We start from the raw sequence: 13,376 nt of genomic DNA, 5'->3' as shown, positions 1-13,376 counted from the left end.
TCATAAAATTTTCATTTTGAATTGTTAGTTCCAAAAATCAAAGCTATTCATATGAAAATTAGTACAAAAAGCATTTATTATTATCTCTGCACTATGAAATCATTAGTTAAAAATAAAATAGAAAAATGATTGATCATATTATAATGATTTTTCTGTTGAGTTGAGTAAATTATGAAATAATATGATATTTTTTATCATTAAATTCTCCCCTCAATAGTTCCAGACTATGACTCACAAAAATAGATGTAAGTTTCATCAGAAAAATAGCTATTCGGTTGCAAGTTTACCGAAATGTTCTTATCAACTATGGACCGAACTACAGCATAGTAGTTGCGATTTGCTTACAAAAATTTGATTTTAATGAGTTACAACTGAACATATGTTTTCTGTCTGAGTGGTATTGAGTTGATTTGAGGAATACTAATGAGTTGTATTCAGTGCTGGGTAAAATTTTTCTCGAACTCGAACGACATATTAAAACAAGTTAGATTAGATTATATTTTGACCATAGACCTAATATCAAATTTATATTTATTTATTAGGTCTATGCACCATATTTGTTTTTAGGTCTATGATTTTGACAAAATTGTGACATAACCTGAAAATTTCCACTTGACACGTCAAGTCGGATTGTTATTTATTAGAAGAAAATGAAATTTTAAAAGGAATTACTGAAATGGTCAGATTGATTCTTTTGAATTACAAATATGTTAATAAATATATTTTTGCCAAAAACTGTAACAGCAAATGTTAAACGACATTAACGGTTAAAATTTGTAAAAAATTTTAGGATTCATTCATTGTTTTAGAATAATGAGGTTGAAAAGGACAAATATAATATTGGCATTATGTTTAGTTATATGGGCATCACTTCTATATTATTCCTTTTCAACTATTCAAATGAGTACAAATGATAAGAATGATGAAGTTGAAAAAAATCTAAACCACTTGGAAGCGGGTCTTTCTGAGCAGTTTCACATGAATAATGATATGATACGTAATGCTCACAAATTTTTATTGCACAAAAAAAAAGGAGTAGATACGAATGTCATTGATGTAGAGTGGAAAATTCCTATATTAGTGTTTGCATGTAATAGAATAAGCATCACAAAATGTTTGGACAAGCTTATCTTATATAGGCCAAATCCAGACAAATTTCCAATTATTGTTAGCCAAGTGAGTAGAAGTTTATAATTCATTAGAATTTAATATTTTATATATGATATTTGCAAGGACTGCAACCACCAAGAAACTACCAATATTATTAGAAAATATGAACAAGTGACTTTAATCCAACAACCAGATCAGAGTGATATTCAGGTTCCTCCAAAAGAAAAAAAATTCAAAGGGTATTTCAAAATAGCTCGGCATTATGGATGGGCGTTGAACCAAATGTTCTTCAATTATAATTATAGCAGTATAATTATTGTAGAAGGTAATTGTTTCACATAATTGACCAGTAAATATTCTGTGACCAAATATCTATATTGATAAGTGAAATTTTAAATTTTAGATGATCTTGAAGTAGCTCCAGATTTTTATGAATATTTCTTGGGAACATATCCTATACTGAAGAAGGACCCATCTTTGTGGTGTATTTCTGCTTGGAATGACAATGGAAAAGAGAATTTAGTGAACTTGAAGAGAAAAGACCTTTTATATAGAACAGATTTTTTTCCTGGTCTTGGTTGGATGTTGACAAAAAGTTTGTGGTTGGAACTTTATTCTAAATGGCCAAGAGCGTAAGTGAAGTTGATTTTATTTCAACTTCTAGGGGGGATAGTCAAAAAGTCATTTTGATTTTGAGAAATAGCCTTTTTCTTGGGGGGGCTTCAGTCATATTCTGGGGGGTTATACCCCCATCCACCCTCTGGATTCAACACTGGTTTCAATTTAAATATTGTAGTATGAATGTATATTACAATAACACACTTTTAATAATAGCAGAGAGTTTTCTAGTAATGAATTTATAACTTATATGAACTAATATTAATATTCATAATAATAATACACATAATAAATTCCCTATATTATGGTATCAGGTATTGGGACGATTGGATAAGAGACCCAGCACAAAGGAAAGGAAGAGCTTGTATAAGACCAGAAATTTCAAGGACAAGGACATTTGGTAAAATAGGAATTTCAAAGTATGATGTCTTCTCTTATTTGTTCATTGTGATTATTTTATCAACTTATCTTTAAATTATTACCAACCACTGTGTAATTCAAATTCCATTCCAAATTTGCATTTCAAGTTTTAACTAATGGTGCCCCAGTAAAAGTGAATGCAATCACAGTGTCCTGAATCAGAAAATATGTTTCTCCAATTCTGTGGTTATTCCGTTCATTCTTCCACATCTTGTAGAACAAAATCGTGCGAGAATATATCAGAAACGCACAGTTTTCATGGTTATCTTTTATTATTCTATGTTGGTACTCCGAACTTTCCGCCACGGCTTTATGTGTCAATTCAACAATTTGCCTTAAAGAAATCAGTTCCGCCAACCAACATTTTTCAATGCAAAAATCACTAAATTATATTTATGGAAATATTTCATTAATTTCAATGAAAATGCAATGAATTAGAGAAAATAATGTATAATACTCGTACAGAAGGCTCATTCTACCACTCGTTCATTCCAAAACTCGCCACTTCGTGGCTCGTTTTTGAATTTTGAACTCGTGGAAGAATACCAATGCCTTCTGCACTTGTATTATAAATAACTATTCTAAAACATATCAGGTACAGAAAATGGTTTACTGAGGTATTATTTCCTATCTTACGGAAAATTGTAACTGATTTAAGAAATAATTTAGTGATTAGTAATAATTTAGTATTTTTTTTCATTTTCTTCATTTTGGTTTAACAAATTATTTTTCTTTGAAATTCTTAACTCCAGAAGTATATCTGTCAAAAAAAAAACATTTCTTAATATAAATGAAATTTTGTCAATTATATCTTCATGGAAATTTTTTCGATATAATGATTAATTAAAGATGTTATTTTTAGTGGTCTCTTCTATGAAAAACACTTGAAATATATAAAACTGAATGAGGACTTTGTGCCTTTTACTAAAATGAATCTTACCTATTTGTTGAAAGTAAGTTGTTTTCTCTTGAAATCTAACTCTCAGCTAGCAATAATCAATTATATTTTTAGGATAATTATGATGAAGATTTTATAAATGCCGTATACCAAAGTGCAATAGTTACTTATGAAGATTTGAGAGAGGGGAAAATATTATCTGAAGGCCCTGTGAGAGTAATTTATAGGACAAAAGAGGAATTTAAACGTAGGTCAAAAATGTTAGGATTAATGGATGATTTTAAGGTGAGTTTTTTACTGAAGATTCATCTTTTGATTTTAATATACTAAATCTCAAAAAAAAAATCAGAAACATAATATGTATTATTTATCCAAATTTATTGTAATGCCGTCAAAGAAAAGTCCTACCACGAATAAACCAATCTAAACATTCACTTATCATTTGCATAAAAGGTTTTAGCATAGAGTTACCCAATATTGCTGACCCTCATATTTATAATTTATCACTAAATGAAATCAGAATTCTCCTTTTATTAGTAAGTGATGATTATTTTTTTTACTTTCATTATTTTACAGAGTGGAGTACCCCGCACTGCTTATAAAGGTATTGTAACTTTCCACTATAAGGGTACCATGGTTCATTTGGCACCTAATTTAAATTGGAAAGGTTATGATCCTAGCTGGAGCTAACCTCAAGTCTATCTGTCTCTGTTATTATTTTTTTAATTTGATTTTTTCAGCAGATATATTGATAATTACACTTGTGGTACCTCTGCAATTTCAGATTTTGAGAATAAATACTATTGTATTCCAGTATATCATAACAAGATTTATTTTCTGTTGAGGAGAATTTATCAAGCTAGTGGATCGGTACCAATTCAATAGATAATTGCAATGGTTAAAATTAATTATTCCACTAGACCATTGTTGAATGCTCCCTTTTCTTACTGACTATGGGAGAAAAGAATTTATATATACATCTCCAGGTTAGTATTTTCTAAGCCTTATACTATATATGACATTTCAAATCAGTTATTAAACTATCTGTGAGATGTAAATAATCAATTTCTCCCATTGGTTGGATTATTTGAAATTTCATTGAATTCAAATAACTTTTTAATTGTATAAGGATGAGTTCTTGAGATTTGTTGATAAATAAATTAATATAGATATAATATATGCCAAAGCAATTATAAGAAAATTTAATTTTATATCCTTAGTGTATTCTGAAAATGAAAGTTAAGACTTTTACAATTATTTATTTAATACCTATTGAGAGCAAATGTTATTTCATTTATTTGAACTCATATTTGCAAGTTTCTTTTTGAATATTAATTACTTTTATTCCTATTTTCAATGACATGGTAATTTTTATACCTACTTTCAAATGACATTGTTCATAATCTATACAAGCGAAAATATCATTTCCAATAATACATGAAATGGCAATAGTGAATGTTTTACATTATACTGCTCTCTCATATATTTTTTTTGTTATTTGTGAAGGAAACATAAGTTTGCAGAGTATTCTCAAATGATGTAGATAACATAATCAAATTGTTCCCTCTAAGTGAATGCAATAAATACTTATTTTAATTCACATTTAGTTTCTACAATTTCATTTTATGAAAAAAAGTGTGTTTTCTTCACAAAAGTTTTGTGAATTTTCTCTTTGCTTGTAAAAATAGAATTGAGATTAATTTATTTGTAATATATTTCATCAAAAATGTGTATATGTGTGCATTTGTTGATATAAATTGTGATAAGCATAAATTATTTTTAATTTGTTTAAATATTTGGATTGCATCTTGATGGTGCTTCATGTGAATAAATTATGGGTGATACTTTGTCTAATTTCAATAATTCCATCTATACAGGGTGAGTCTTTGACTTGTACATATATTTTAACCGAAGATTCTTGGGGTCAAAAGAAACACTTTTTTCATTTACCATTTAAACATGTCATTGTTGTCAATCAATATGTATCTCACTCACATAGGCCACTTTAATCAGAGATTATTAGTTTTTAGCGCTAACATACTTTTATTTTCTAGATTGGTATAGTACATAATAATATAATTAATGTCACTCGAGTTTTCACACCAAAAATAGCTGGCATCTGATTGATTATATTCAATGGGAATATTTCAATTTTTTTTCTTTATATACTCAAATACTATTTACGGTTATTATGCCTCTCCATACTAGTTCTAAGCGTAACAATACGTGTCGAGTTCAAAGACCTCAAAATTTCTACACCTTCAACTTTTCTCCATGTCTTTTGAACTCTAAACATTCCAAAATAGTAAAAATTTTCTTTGAAAGATGAGGGGTTATTATTGGAAAAACTATAATGTATTGGTGTTGTAGGACATAAGGACATGAGATTATTTGAGGAATTCATTTACATATGCCATGTATTTATTTCCAAACCATCTTATAAATTCATATAACAAAAACAACCAGATATTTTACAATTACAGTGTATTCCATTAAAACCCAATGAGCAGATAAATTCAGCTGAAAATTATTTATTTCGCAGGTATCTATTCATTACAATTGTACATAAAAATGGCCAAACTACAATGAATGTGACTAGTGCAGGTGAAAATTCCCCAAAAATGCGCTTATTTTTCGTTGCTAACGCAAATCTGTCTTTTTCCAAAATTTGTACTTTATGCCTTAGACTTTCAATATCTGACTGTAGATTTTGGACAGCTCTTGAAATTTCTAGAGATATATCTATATTTTGAACTTTCGTTCTACTCCTTGACAAGTGTTCCTTCTGTAAAATTCCATTCATGTTTGGTTCATAATACAACGATTCTTTTGCCATTCGTTTTGGTTCCAGAGCCTGAAATTTAAAATTTTATAAAGTTTCATACTTCTGCAATAACAGTCCAAATTTTGATTACGAGAATTTTTCAATTCAATTATTAATCATATAAAATTAATTAATCAAGGTTTCTCAAAAATGATAAATACAAGGAGTAACACTGTATTTAGAGTAGATACTTCTTTAAACTGAGAATTCGCTGAAATATGTTCCAGTGCACTCCCTTTGTGATCCTTCAGAAAAATCAAATAACATACATTTTTCCATATTACTTCTAAATCGAATTTTTAAAATTTTAATTTTTTAAACATTTTCAGAAGTTGTTTCCTTAGAAAAATGAATTAAATATGAGTGTATTTGGGACTGACTCATCAAAATTTGAAGACCTTCAACTATTATAGATAACTACTATCTCTATTACTGGTCTTAGGAACTTGAAATTCGGTTGGTCTCAACATATCAATTGTGTTCGAAATAAAGGGAGCTTTTGAAAAAAAATTATGCAGAAACTTGAAATTTGGTAGGTCATTCTAAAATCAATGTTTAAATGGGAAACCAATAAGAAACATCCAGAATTGTGAATTTAGTAATGTATCAATTACCGACAATAATTGTAAAAATAACAAACCTCGATAGTATCAATATACTCCTCATCTGATTCATCATCTGCTAAACTAGGATCGGTATTTGGAGATTCAGGCCTTGTATTGATGTGTGTAGGGGAGGCATCCCTTGAGGCTGAAAATGAATGTAGTATTCATGTTTGTAATTTTTGAACTGAATTTTTCTATCACATCAAATGAGGTAGATAGATCATGAAAATTAGGAGTAAAATGTATTTTTTCTACGAAAATGTGTTCAAAACGATACTAATTATACTATCAGGAATTGATTATAAAGTTATAAATTCTTCTTCATTTGAGTTGGCGCAACTGGGCTCTATACTCATGCAGAAGTTTGATTGAAGAGCTCAACATTCCATGATCTATTATCCCTACATTTGTTTAACAAGGCTCATTATATTTGACAATGAGTTCTTACAGATAGGCGAGTTGGTTTGAGATCGCACCCTCTGTAAAACATCTCCAGCAATTAATTCCAAATCATTCATATTGATGGACTCTAATTCGCTTGATGATGCCTCCAAAAAATTGGCTACTTTATCAGAATAACTCAAGGTTTCTACAATGCTAAAATTTCAATTAGTAGGTTTAGAACAGGTTACAATTTATTATAATTATAATTAATTTAATGGTGGGTTCTTGATGAAAAAAAAATCTAGAGAAATTAGTTATATATGAATGAGGTATCATTCTATAGCTAAAGGAAAGCAAATTAGTTTTGTAGGAATTTTTTTAGCAAAACATTTTACTCATGAAATATAATAAAATGTAATTAATTCCAAAACTTACGAATGTAATTCATCTATATATTTGGTCATAGCCTCAGTATTTGGCATATTCCCCAGTCTTTTCCATGCATCATATTTAGCTCTATTTATAATATCCCAGAATGCAGGTCTTGCTCCTATACATGGTCCTTCAGTTGCTTGTTTATAAAATGCATAAAATCTAAGAAGAAGGTCATTACTTGGCTGATACGATCCTGTAAGAAACCAAATGAACAAATTATACCTAATACCAGTATTAGTTAAGTTAGATAATCACTACTTATTAATTTTCTTTGAAATACTGAACAGATTGAGAATAATTGAATGGCTTTTAAAGAGTGAAATAACTTTTATTTTTTCATTCATTGAAAGTGAACAGGAGCAATTTCCATACATTACATTTAAATATCATGGCCCTAGAAAAAAAACCTTTAAATTTGAGTGTAAATAATTCATTGAGGTAAGTTTATTGGGTAAGTTTATTGGAGTTCCAAGATTCTCATAACCAAACATTCATATATTTTTCAAACCAATTGGTTTCTAATCACTTAATTAAGTGCATTAGAAGCGTCTTTCTAAAAAAGATTCTTTACAAATGATTAGACTGTGCAAAAGTTTTCTAATGAATATTTTATTATTATTATTTTCTTCCTCTGAATTTCTGGTAAATTTTGTAATCAACTTATTTAAGGAAAAAGGTCACATAAATTTCTAGTACTATTTTAGCAATAAAATTATTATCTTTGCTATCCATATACTTTTTCACATATCCTAATGGGTTCGTTGATCAGGTCAAATTACAACGATAATTAGAAAAGGTGAAAGTTTAAGAGATAACACTATTGTGATGATGCCTACAAAATCTAAAAGTTCGTAAATGAAAATCCAAACTTACCATTTTTTGGTAAACTTCGTATAACATTTACCGCAGCTTCGAATTTCTGTTCGGTCGTCATAATATTGTATGGCCTTAAAATATGATCTCAGTTTTTTATTTTCAATAGTTTTACCTCAATTTTCTTCGGACTCAAACTGACATATTTGCAATATCATAATAATACAATAATAAGGTTGTCAAAATGACAATCAGAAAAATTAATATTTATATTTTATAACTTGCACTTGCACTTGTAGATGTCAGCACATTTCATAATTTTCTTTACAGTAGAGAAAATTCTTTGACGACTTTTCGAAATGAAATATCATGAATTTTCATTCAAAAAGTCATGCTTAACTGGGACACAGATGAATTGTTAATGAATAATCATTTCTAAAATTTGCTAATTTTATGTTTTATCATCAAAATGAACTTATCATTGAAGTTATCTAAAATTTTCAACAACCACTTGTTTGATAAGAGTGGAATGTCCCAATAAGATTCTTTGGAGATTTCCAGAATCTTAGAAATGATGTTTGAAATTGAAATGATTCTGATGAGAAAAGAAATGATAAAATACATAAATATTTTTTTAGATGTATCGGGAATTAATTGATATATCTATAGCCGAAATAAGAACCAATCAAATATTATAGTTTTTTTTTGGTTCTCAAAAATTTGATGAGGGTCCCCTTCCTATTCCAAATAATAATTTAATTACAATTCGATCAACTAAATATTTATATATAGATAGATAAGATTCTTTAGTGTTGCTCAGAAATAAATGATAGTTTGAAAATATTTTCAATATTCCGTATTTTTTTTATATTGGAAAACATCTAGTCAGATTTGTTTTCAGTTAAAAAAGAAAACTAAATATTCTTTTGATTTATAGACGCATTTTTTGGTTATATTCTAATTCAACCATAGACGGCTGGATATTTTGATTAACCTATTAATTCATTCTTGAAATTTGGTCTTTTATTACAGAGAGAAATATTAATTAGAATATCAGAGGCATATGTGAATTTCTAGAAATGTATAAAGAAAATATTAATGTGATGGATTTGTTTAATGAAGGTGAACTGGTTAAAATTTGTGCTCCAATGGTCAGATATAGCAAGTAAGGCTTTTTAATCACAATTTACTTTACAGTTTGGATCTTTTTCTAACAAGAAATTATGGAAATACTTTTACATTTTCAGGTTGCAATTCAGAAGTTTAGTGAGAGCCTACGAATGTGATCTTTGTTTTTCTTCAATGATTTTAGCTGATTCTTTCCATAAAAGTGAAAAGGCAAGAAGGCACGAATTCAAAACTAGTTTGGGTAATTTTTTTGTTTATAGCTAAAATTTCAAAATTTTATTTCTAATTTTGATCTTTTTCTAACTTCAAAACACTCATATTTTGAAAGAGTAATTGGAGCAACGTATTAATTTATATTTTACTCTTAACTTTTTTTTCTCATGTATAAATTTGAAGTTATACTTGAATTTTATTTTCCTAGGTATGGTGGTAAATATTTTTTTCATGAAATTGCAGATGATACACCTGTAATAATACAGTTTGCAGCTAATAATATTGATGATTTTGTAACAGCTGCATGTTTAGCTTCTCCGTGAGTATGAAAATTAATTGATGAATAAAAGTATTTGAAGAGTGTTGTTTGTATTTATTATTTTGCAGTTATGTAAGTGGAGCAGATTTAAACTGTGGTTGTCCACAGAGATGGGCAAGTGATCAAGGTGTTGGTTGTATTATGTTAGAAACTCCACAGAAAATTTTTGAAATAACACGAAGTTGTAGAAACAAAATATGTAAACCATTCACAGTGAGTGTGAAGACAAGAATATTACATGATTTGAAGTAAGTTAACTATCTATAGGATTTTCAAAATTATGAGATGAGAAACATAAAATTTATAATCCTTTGTGTAGTGCAGTGTTATTTTTATAGAAATCTTTTTTAATTACTATTGAATTATTGCTATAAAATATAGGATGAATTTTAAATTGTTCATGCAAAAACAACAATTTGTCACTAGGAAACTTTTGAGTCATGAACTTTTAGTAAATGAGACTGTGTTTTGGATTATTTTTTTCTCATAATAACTTTGCAATCATGATATTGTCAGAAAACTTTCACAAAAAAATGAGATATTTGCTACCCAAGGTTTCTATATTTATATATATCATCAAGAATATGAAATGCAAAGCTAAAGAGGTTCAACATTTTGATTTTTCATACCACTTTTTTTGTAGGAAGTCTGTAGAAATATGCAGACAAATAGAAAAAGCTGGTGCTAGCTTTTTGACAATTCATTCCAGATACTCTGAACAATCTGGAGGAGTCATAAATGAAGAAGCATTAAAAATAATCAAAGAAAATCTTACAATACCCCTGGTGGCAAATGGTGGTGTTAAGACTCTAAAGGACTGCTATGATCTGAGGGAAAAGGTCAACTGTGATGGTGAGTACTTACCTCCTTTAACTTGAAATTTGCTCACTAATTTTTTGCTTTAAATTAATAAATATCTAATTGTAGGTGTAATGATAGCAAATGGAATTCTTGAAAATCCAGCTGTATTTTCGGGAGTCATTCAAACCCCTATTGAATGTGTTCAAAAATGGGTGGACATTTGTTACAATTCAACATTAACAGATGAAGCTCATGCTCTTTTATCAAAAATAAATACACCCCATGTGATACAAGAAAGACCACTATTTCTCACATTTCAATGTTTTCACCATCATCTTGTTTTTATGTTGGAAAAACTTCTTCCGAAAAGTAAAAGAAGATTATTCAACAGTATGAAGAAATTCAATGAAGTTCTAAAATTCTTGGAAGAGGAGTTAAATATTGTACCACAATTATTTAGCCTGCAAGAATTCAGGAAATATAAGCCGTTGCATTTAGATTATACTGATGCTAATAATCTTCATTTATCAGATGAAGAAACATTAGACGAAGATTTAGGTGGAAGCATTGATAACAAAGATAGTGGAAAGTATTTTAAAACTAAAGTTGAAGCAACCAGTGATAGTGACTGGACGAAAATATTTGAAGAAAATTGGTGATAGTTAATACTTATAACTACCTGGAAAAGCAAGTTGTGATATGATTTTATATATTTCAATGTGATGATTATATTTTATTCTATTTAAAGTGTTAGGTATATTGTAAAACAATAAACATCTTTAAATAGTTCTTGTTTTTATTATTTTTCTTTGGGTTGAAGTTTGCATATGTTTAATAATTGAACAGTATTAAAATATACGGTGACCACCAAGGTCTCCGGATTTAACACTGTTAGATGTTTTCAACATTTTTTAATGATGAATGTTGTTCCCTTAAATCCTGAGACCTTGCTGGCCACTGATTAATTTAATTATCTGAAGTTCACAGATTATTATAAGTTGGTTGGTTTGCCGTGTGAAACTGCATTTTTTGATGATTTTTATAATTTGATGAGAAATTTGAAAGAAAAAAAAATGTTTTGGCGAGATGTACTCGAACCAAATTTACATAGGTGCGCCTTCTCGCCGAGATCGCTGGTAGACTCTTCCGGCAGGTAATCCAGCGATCTCTGCCTAAGACCCTATCACACCATCGTGGAAAGGGACTGTGCTGCAACGCGACGATCCCTATAAATCAGCCGTGGCCAAAGTAGAGTGTGGCGCGACACCTATGATGCTACCTCTCGAGCAGACAATCACTAGTAGTACACACTCCCCCACTAGCACCGACGACCTATCAGAGGAGGAGGTGCGTAGGTATACTTAGGGGGAAAAGAGCGCAAGCGAGCTGTGAAGGCGGAAATGCAAGGCTCAGTGTGCCATCGGCGTTTGTGTCCGATGAACACGCTAGAAGTCGTGTCCTTGAGCGGAACAGTGAGTAGCCTCAGCGCTCCAACGTTGCAGCTTTCCGCCCCTAGTTGGGTCACCACTTTGGCTAGACGATCTCGAGCCAAATTGGGAGGACACTCTGCTGCAACGCAGTGACCTTTTTAAATTTGCAGGGCCAAAGTATAGTGTGGCGCGACCCCCATAACGCCACCTCTCGAGGGTCACTACAATGTGATGCGCTTCGCCCGGGTAAAGGACAAGTACAACACAGAGACTATCTGGTGGTTTACAGCGGAGTGGAAAAGCAGACAAGGACGAAGGAAGGCGTGGCAATCGCAGTAGCTGAAGTACCAGAGCAATTAATAGAAATTCAATTACGTGTCTTCGCAGATCTTCGCGCACCTGAAGATAACAAGCCTAGAGAAGAATATTCACTACAAAATACAGTTCAGTCACTACCAGGTGAACAACAGATGGTAATACTTGGTGATTTTAATGCCCGTATCGGAAATGAAGTACTGCCTGGAATTAATAAAAAAATCATTGAAACCGAATGGAGAACTGATGATCGGTCTATGCATCTTCAATGAGTTGGTAGTCAACAACATATATTTTGGTCACAAAGAGCAATATAAGTTCACATTCTGCAACTCCAGGGGCCACAGATCTACGTTCTTACCAACACATGCATACACCCACTTCGAACACTAGACATCAGAATTCTGAAAATAAATAAATTTCAATCCTAGCCTAGTACAAGCAAATAAAGCAACAAGAATAAATATCGAATCACTATGGGACTCATCAATCAGGCAATTATACGAGAATAGACTAAAAAAATTCTGAAAAACCCAATAAGAGAAGAGAACAACATATAGGTACGCTTCCTGGGAGATACTGAAGAGCAATAATAGAGAAGCCGCGTATGAAGCTTTGGACACCCGAATTGTGAAAAGAAATAAGAACGCTAGAACAGACAGGACCCCATAGTTCCGCCAAGAAATCAAAGAAAAATGCAAAGAAAAGAAAAAAAAAAGCAGATCTGACCTGCAGAACATCAGAATCATAAGAAAGGTATAAACAAATCCGAAACGAAATAACAGCACTAGACAAGGTACCTGCGACCGAGCCGCAACGACCCAAGTGTCCAGCGACCCTTAAAAAACGATTAGATCTAAATATCATCTTGTTCACATATTTTTAGTGATTTTCAATTTATTGAAAATAAATTGAATGAGTGTTTCTATCCCGTTCTTTTATTTCCCTAATTTGTCCTTGGCCGTGAACTACTTTAGTCACAGTATAAGGACCACAATCCACAGACTAATTGGCCTTCCTCTCACAGAGTTCCTGACAAGGGATCTTGCAGATTATTATTAGT

At 30.5% G+C, this 13,376-nt stretch overlaps 3 protein-coding genes across 3 annotated transcripts; 2 read left to right on the top strand and 1 right to left on the bottom strand.

The window, feature by feature from the left end:
• Window positions 1-581: 581 nt before the first annotated feature.
• LOC123688721 (alpha-1,3-mannosyl-glycoprotein 2-beta-N-acetylglucosaminyltransferase) lies at window positions 582-4,890 on the top strand. The gene is made up of 7 exons (XM_045627361.1): window positions 582-1,176; window positions 1,234-1,435; window positions 1,514-1,742; window positions 2,043-2,147; window positions 3,011-3,101; window positions 3,161-3,331; window positions 3,623-4,890. Exons 1-7 carry the CDS (start codon window positions 814-816, stop codon window positions 3,734-3,736), a joined length of 1,275 nt encoding a protein of 424 aa, XP_045483317.1. The 5' UTR covers window positions 582-813; the 3' UTR covers window positions 3,737-4,890.
• A 555-nt stretch (window positions 4,891-5,445) lies between these two features.
• On the bottom strand, window positions 5,446-8,537 carry LOC123688566 (acyl-CoA-binding domain-containing protein 5). Its single transcript, XM_045627150.1, has 5 exons — window positions 8,168-8,537; window positions 7,295-7,487; window positions 6,924-7,072; window positions 6,511-6,620; window positions 5,446-5,900 (listed from the first exon to the last, which is right to left on the bottom strand). Exons 1-5 carry the CDS (start codon window positions 8,226-8,228, stop codon window positions 5,574-5,576), a joined length of 840 nt encoding a protein of 279 aa, XP_045483106.1. The 5' UTR covers window positions 8,229-8,537; the 3' UTR covers window positions 5,446-5,573.
• A 525-nt stretch (window positions 8,538-9,062) lies between these two features.
• Window positions 9,063-11,355, top strand: LOC123688565 (tRNA-dihydrouridine(20a/20b) synthase [NAD(P)+]-like). The gene is made up of 6 exons (XM_045627149.1): window positions 9,063-9,272; window positions 9,355-9,476; window positions 9,692-9,767; window positions 9,836-10,015; window positions 10,411-10,619; window positions 10,695-11,355. Exons 1-6 carry the CDS (start codon window positions 9,187-9,189, stop codon window positions 11,225-11,227), a joined length of 1,206 nt encoding a protein of 401 aa, XP_045483105.1. The 5' UTR covers window positions 9,063-9,186; the 3' UTR covers window positions 11,228-11,355.
• Window positions 11,356-13,376: the final 2,021 nt, after the last annotated feature.

Source organism: Harmonia axyridis, chromosome 1, assembly GCF_914767665.1.
Source record: "Harmonia axyridis chromosome 1, icHarAxyr1.1, whole genome shotgun sequence".
Classification (NCBI taxonomy): Eukaryota; Metazoa; Arthropoda; class Insecta; order Coleoptera; family Coccinellidae; genus Harmonia; species Harmonia axyridis.
Note: the sequence above shows the minus strand (reverse complement) of the source record. Positions and strands in the feature narration are given on the sequence as shown.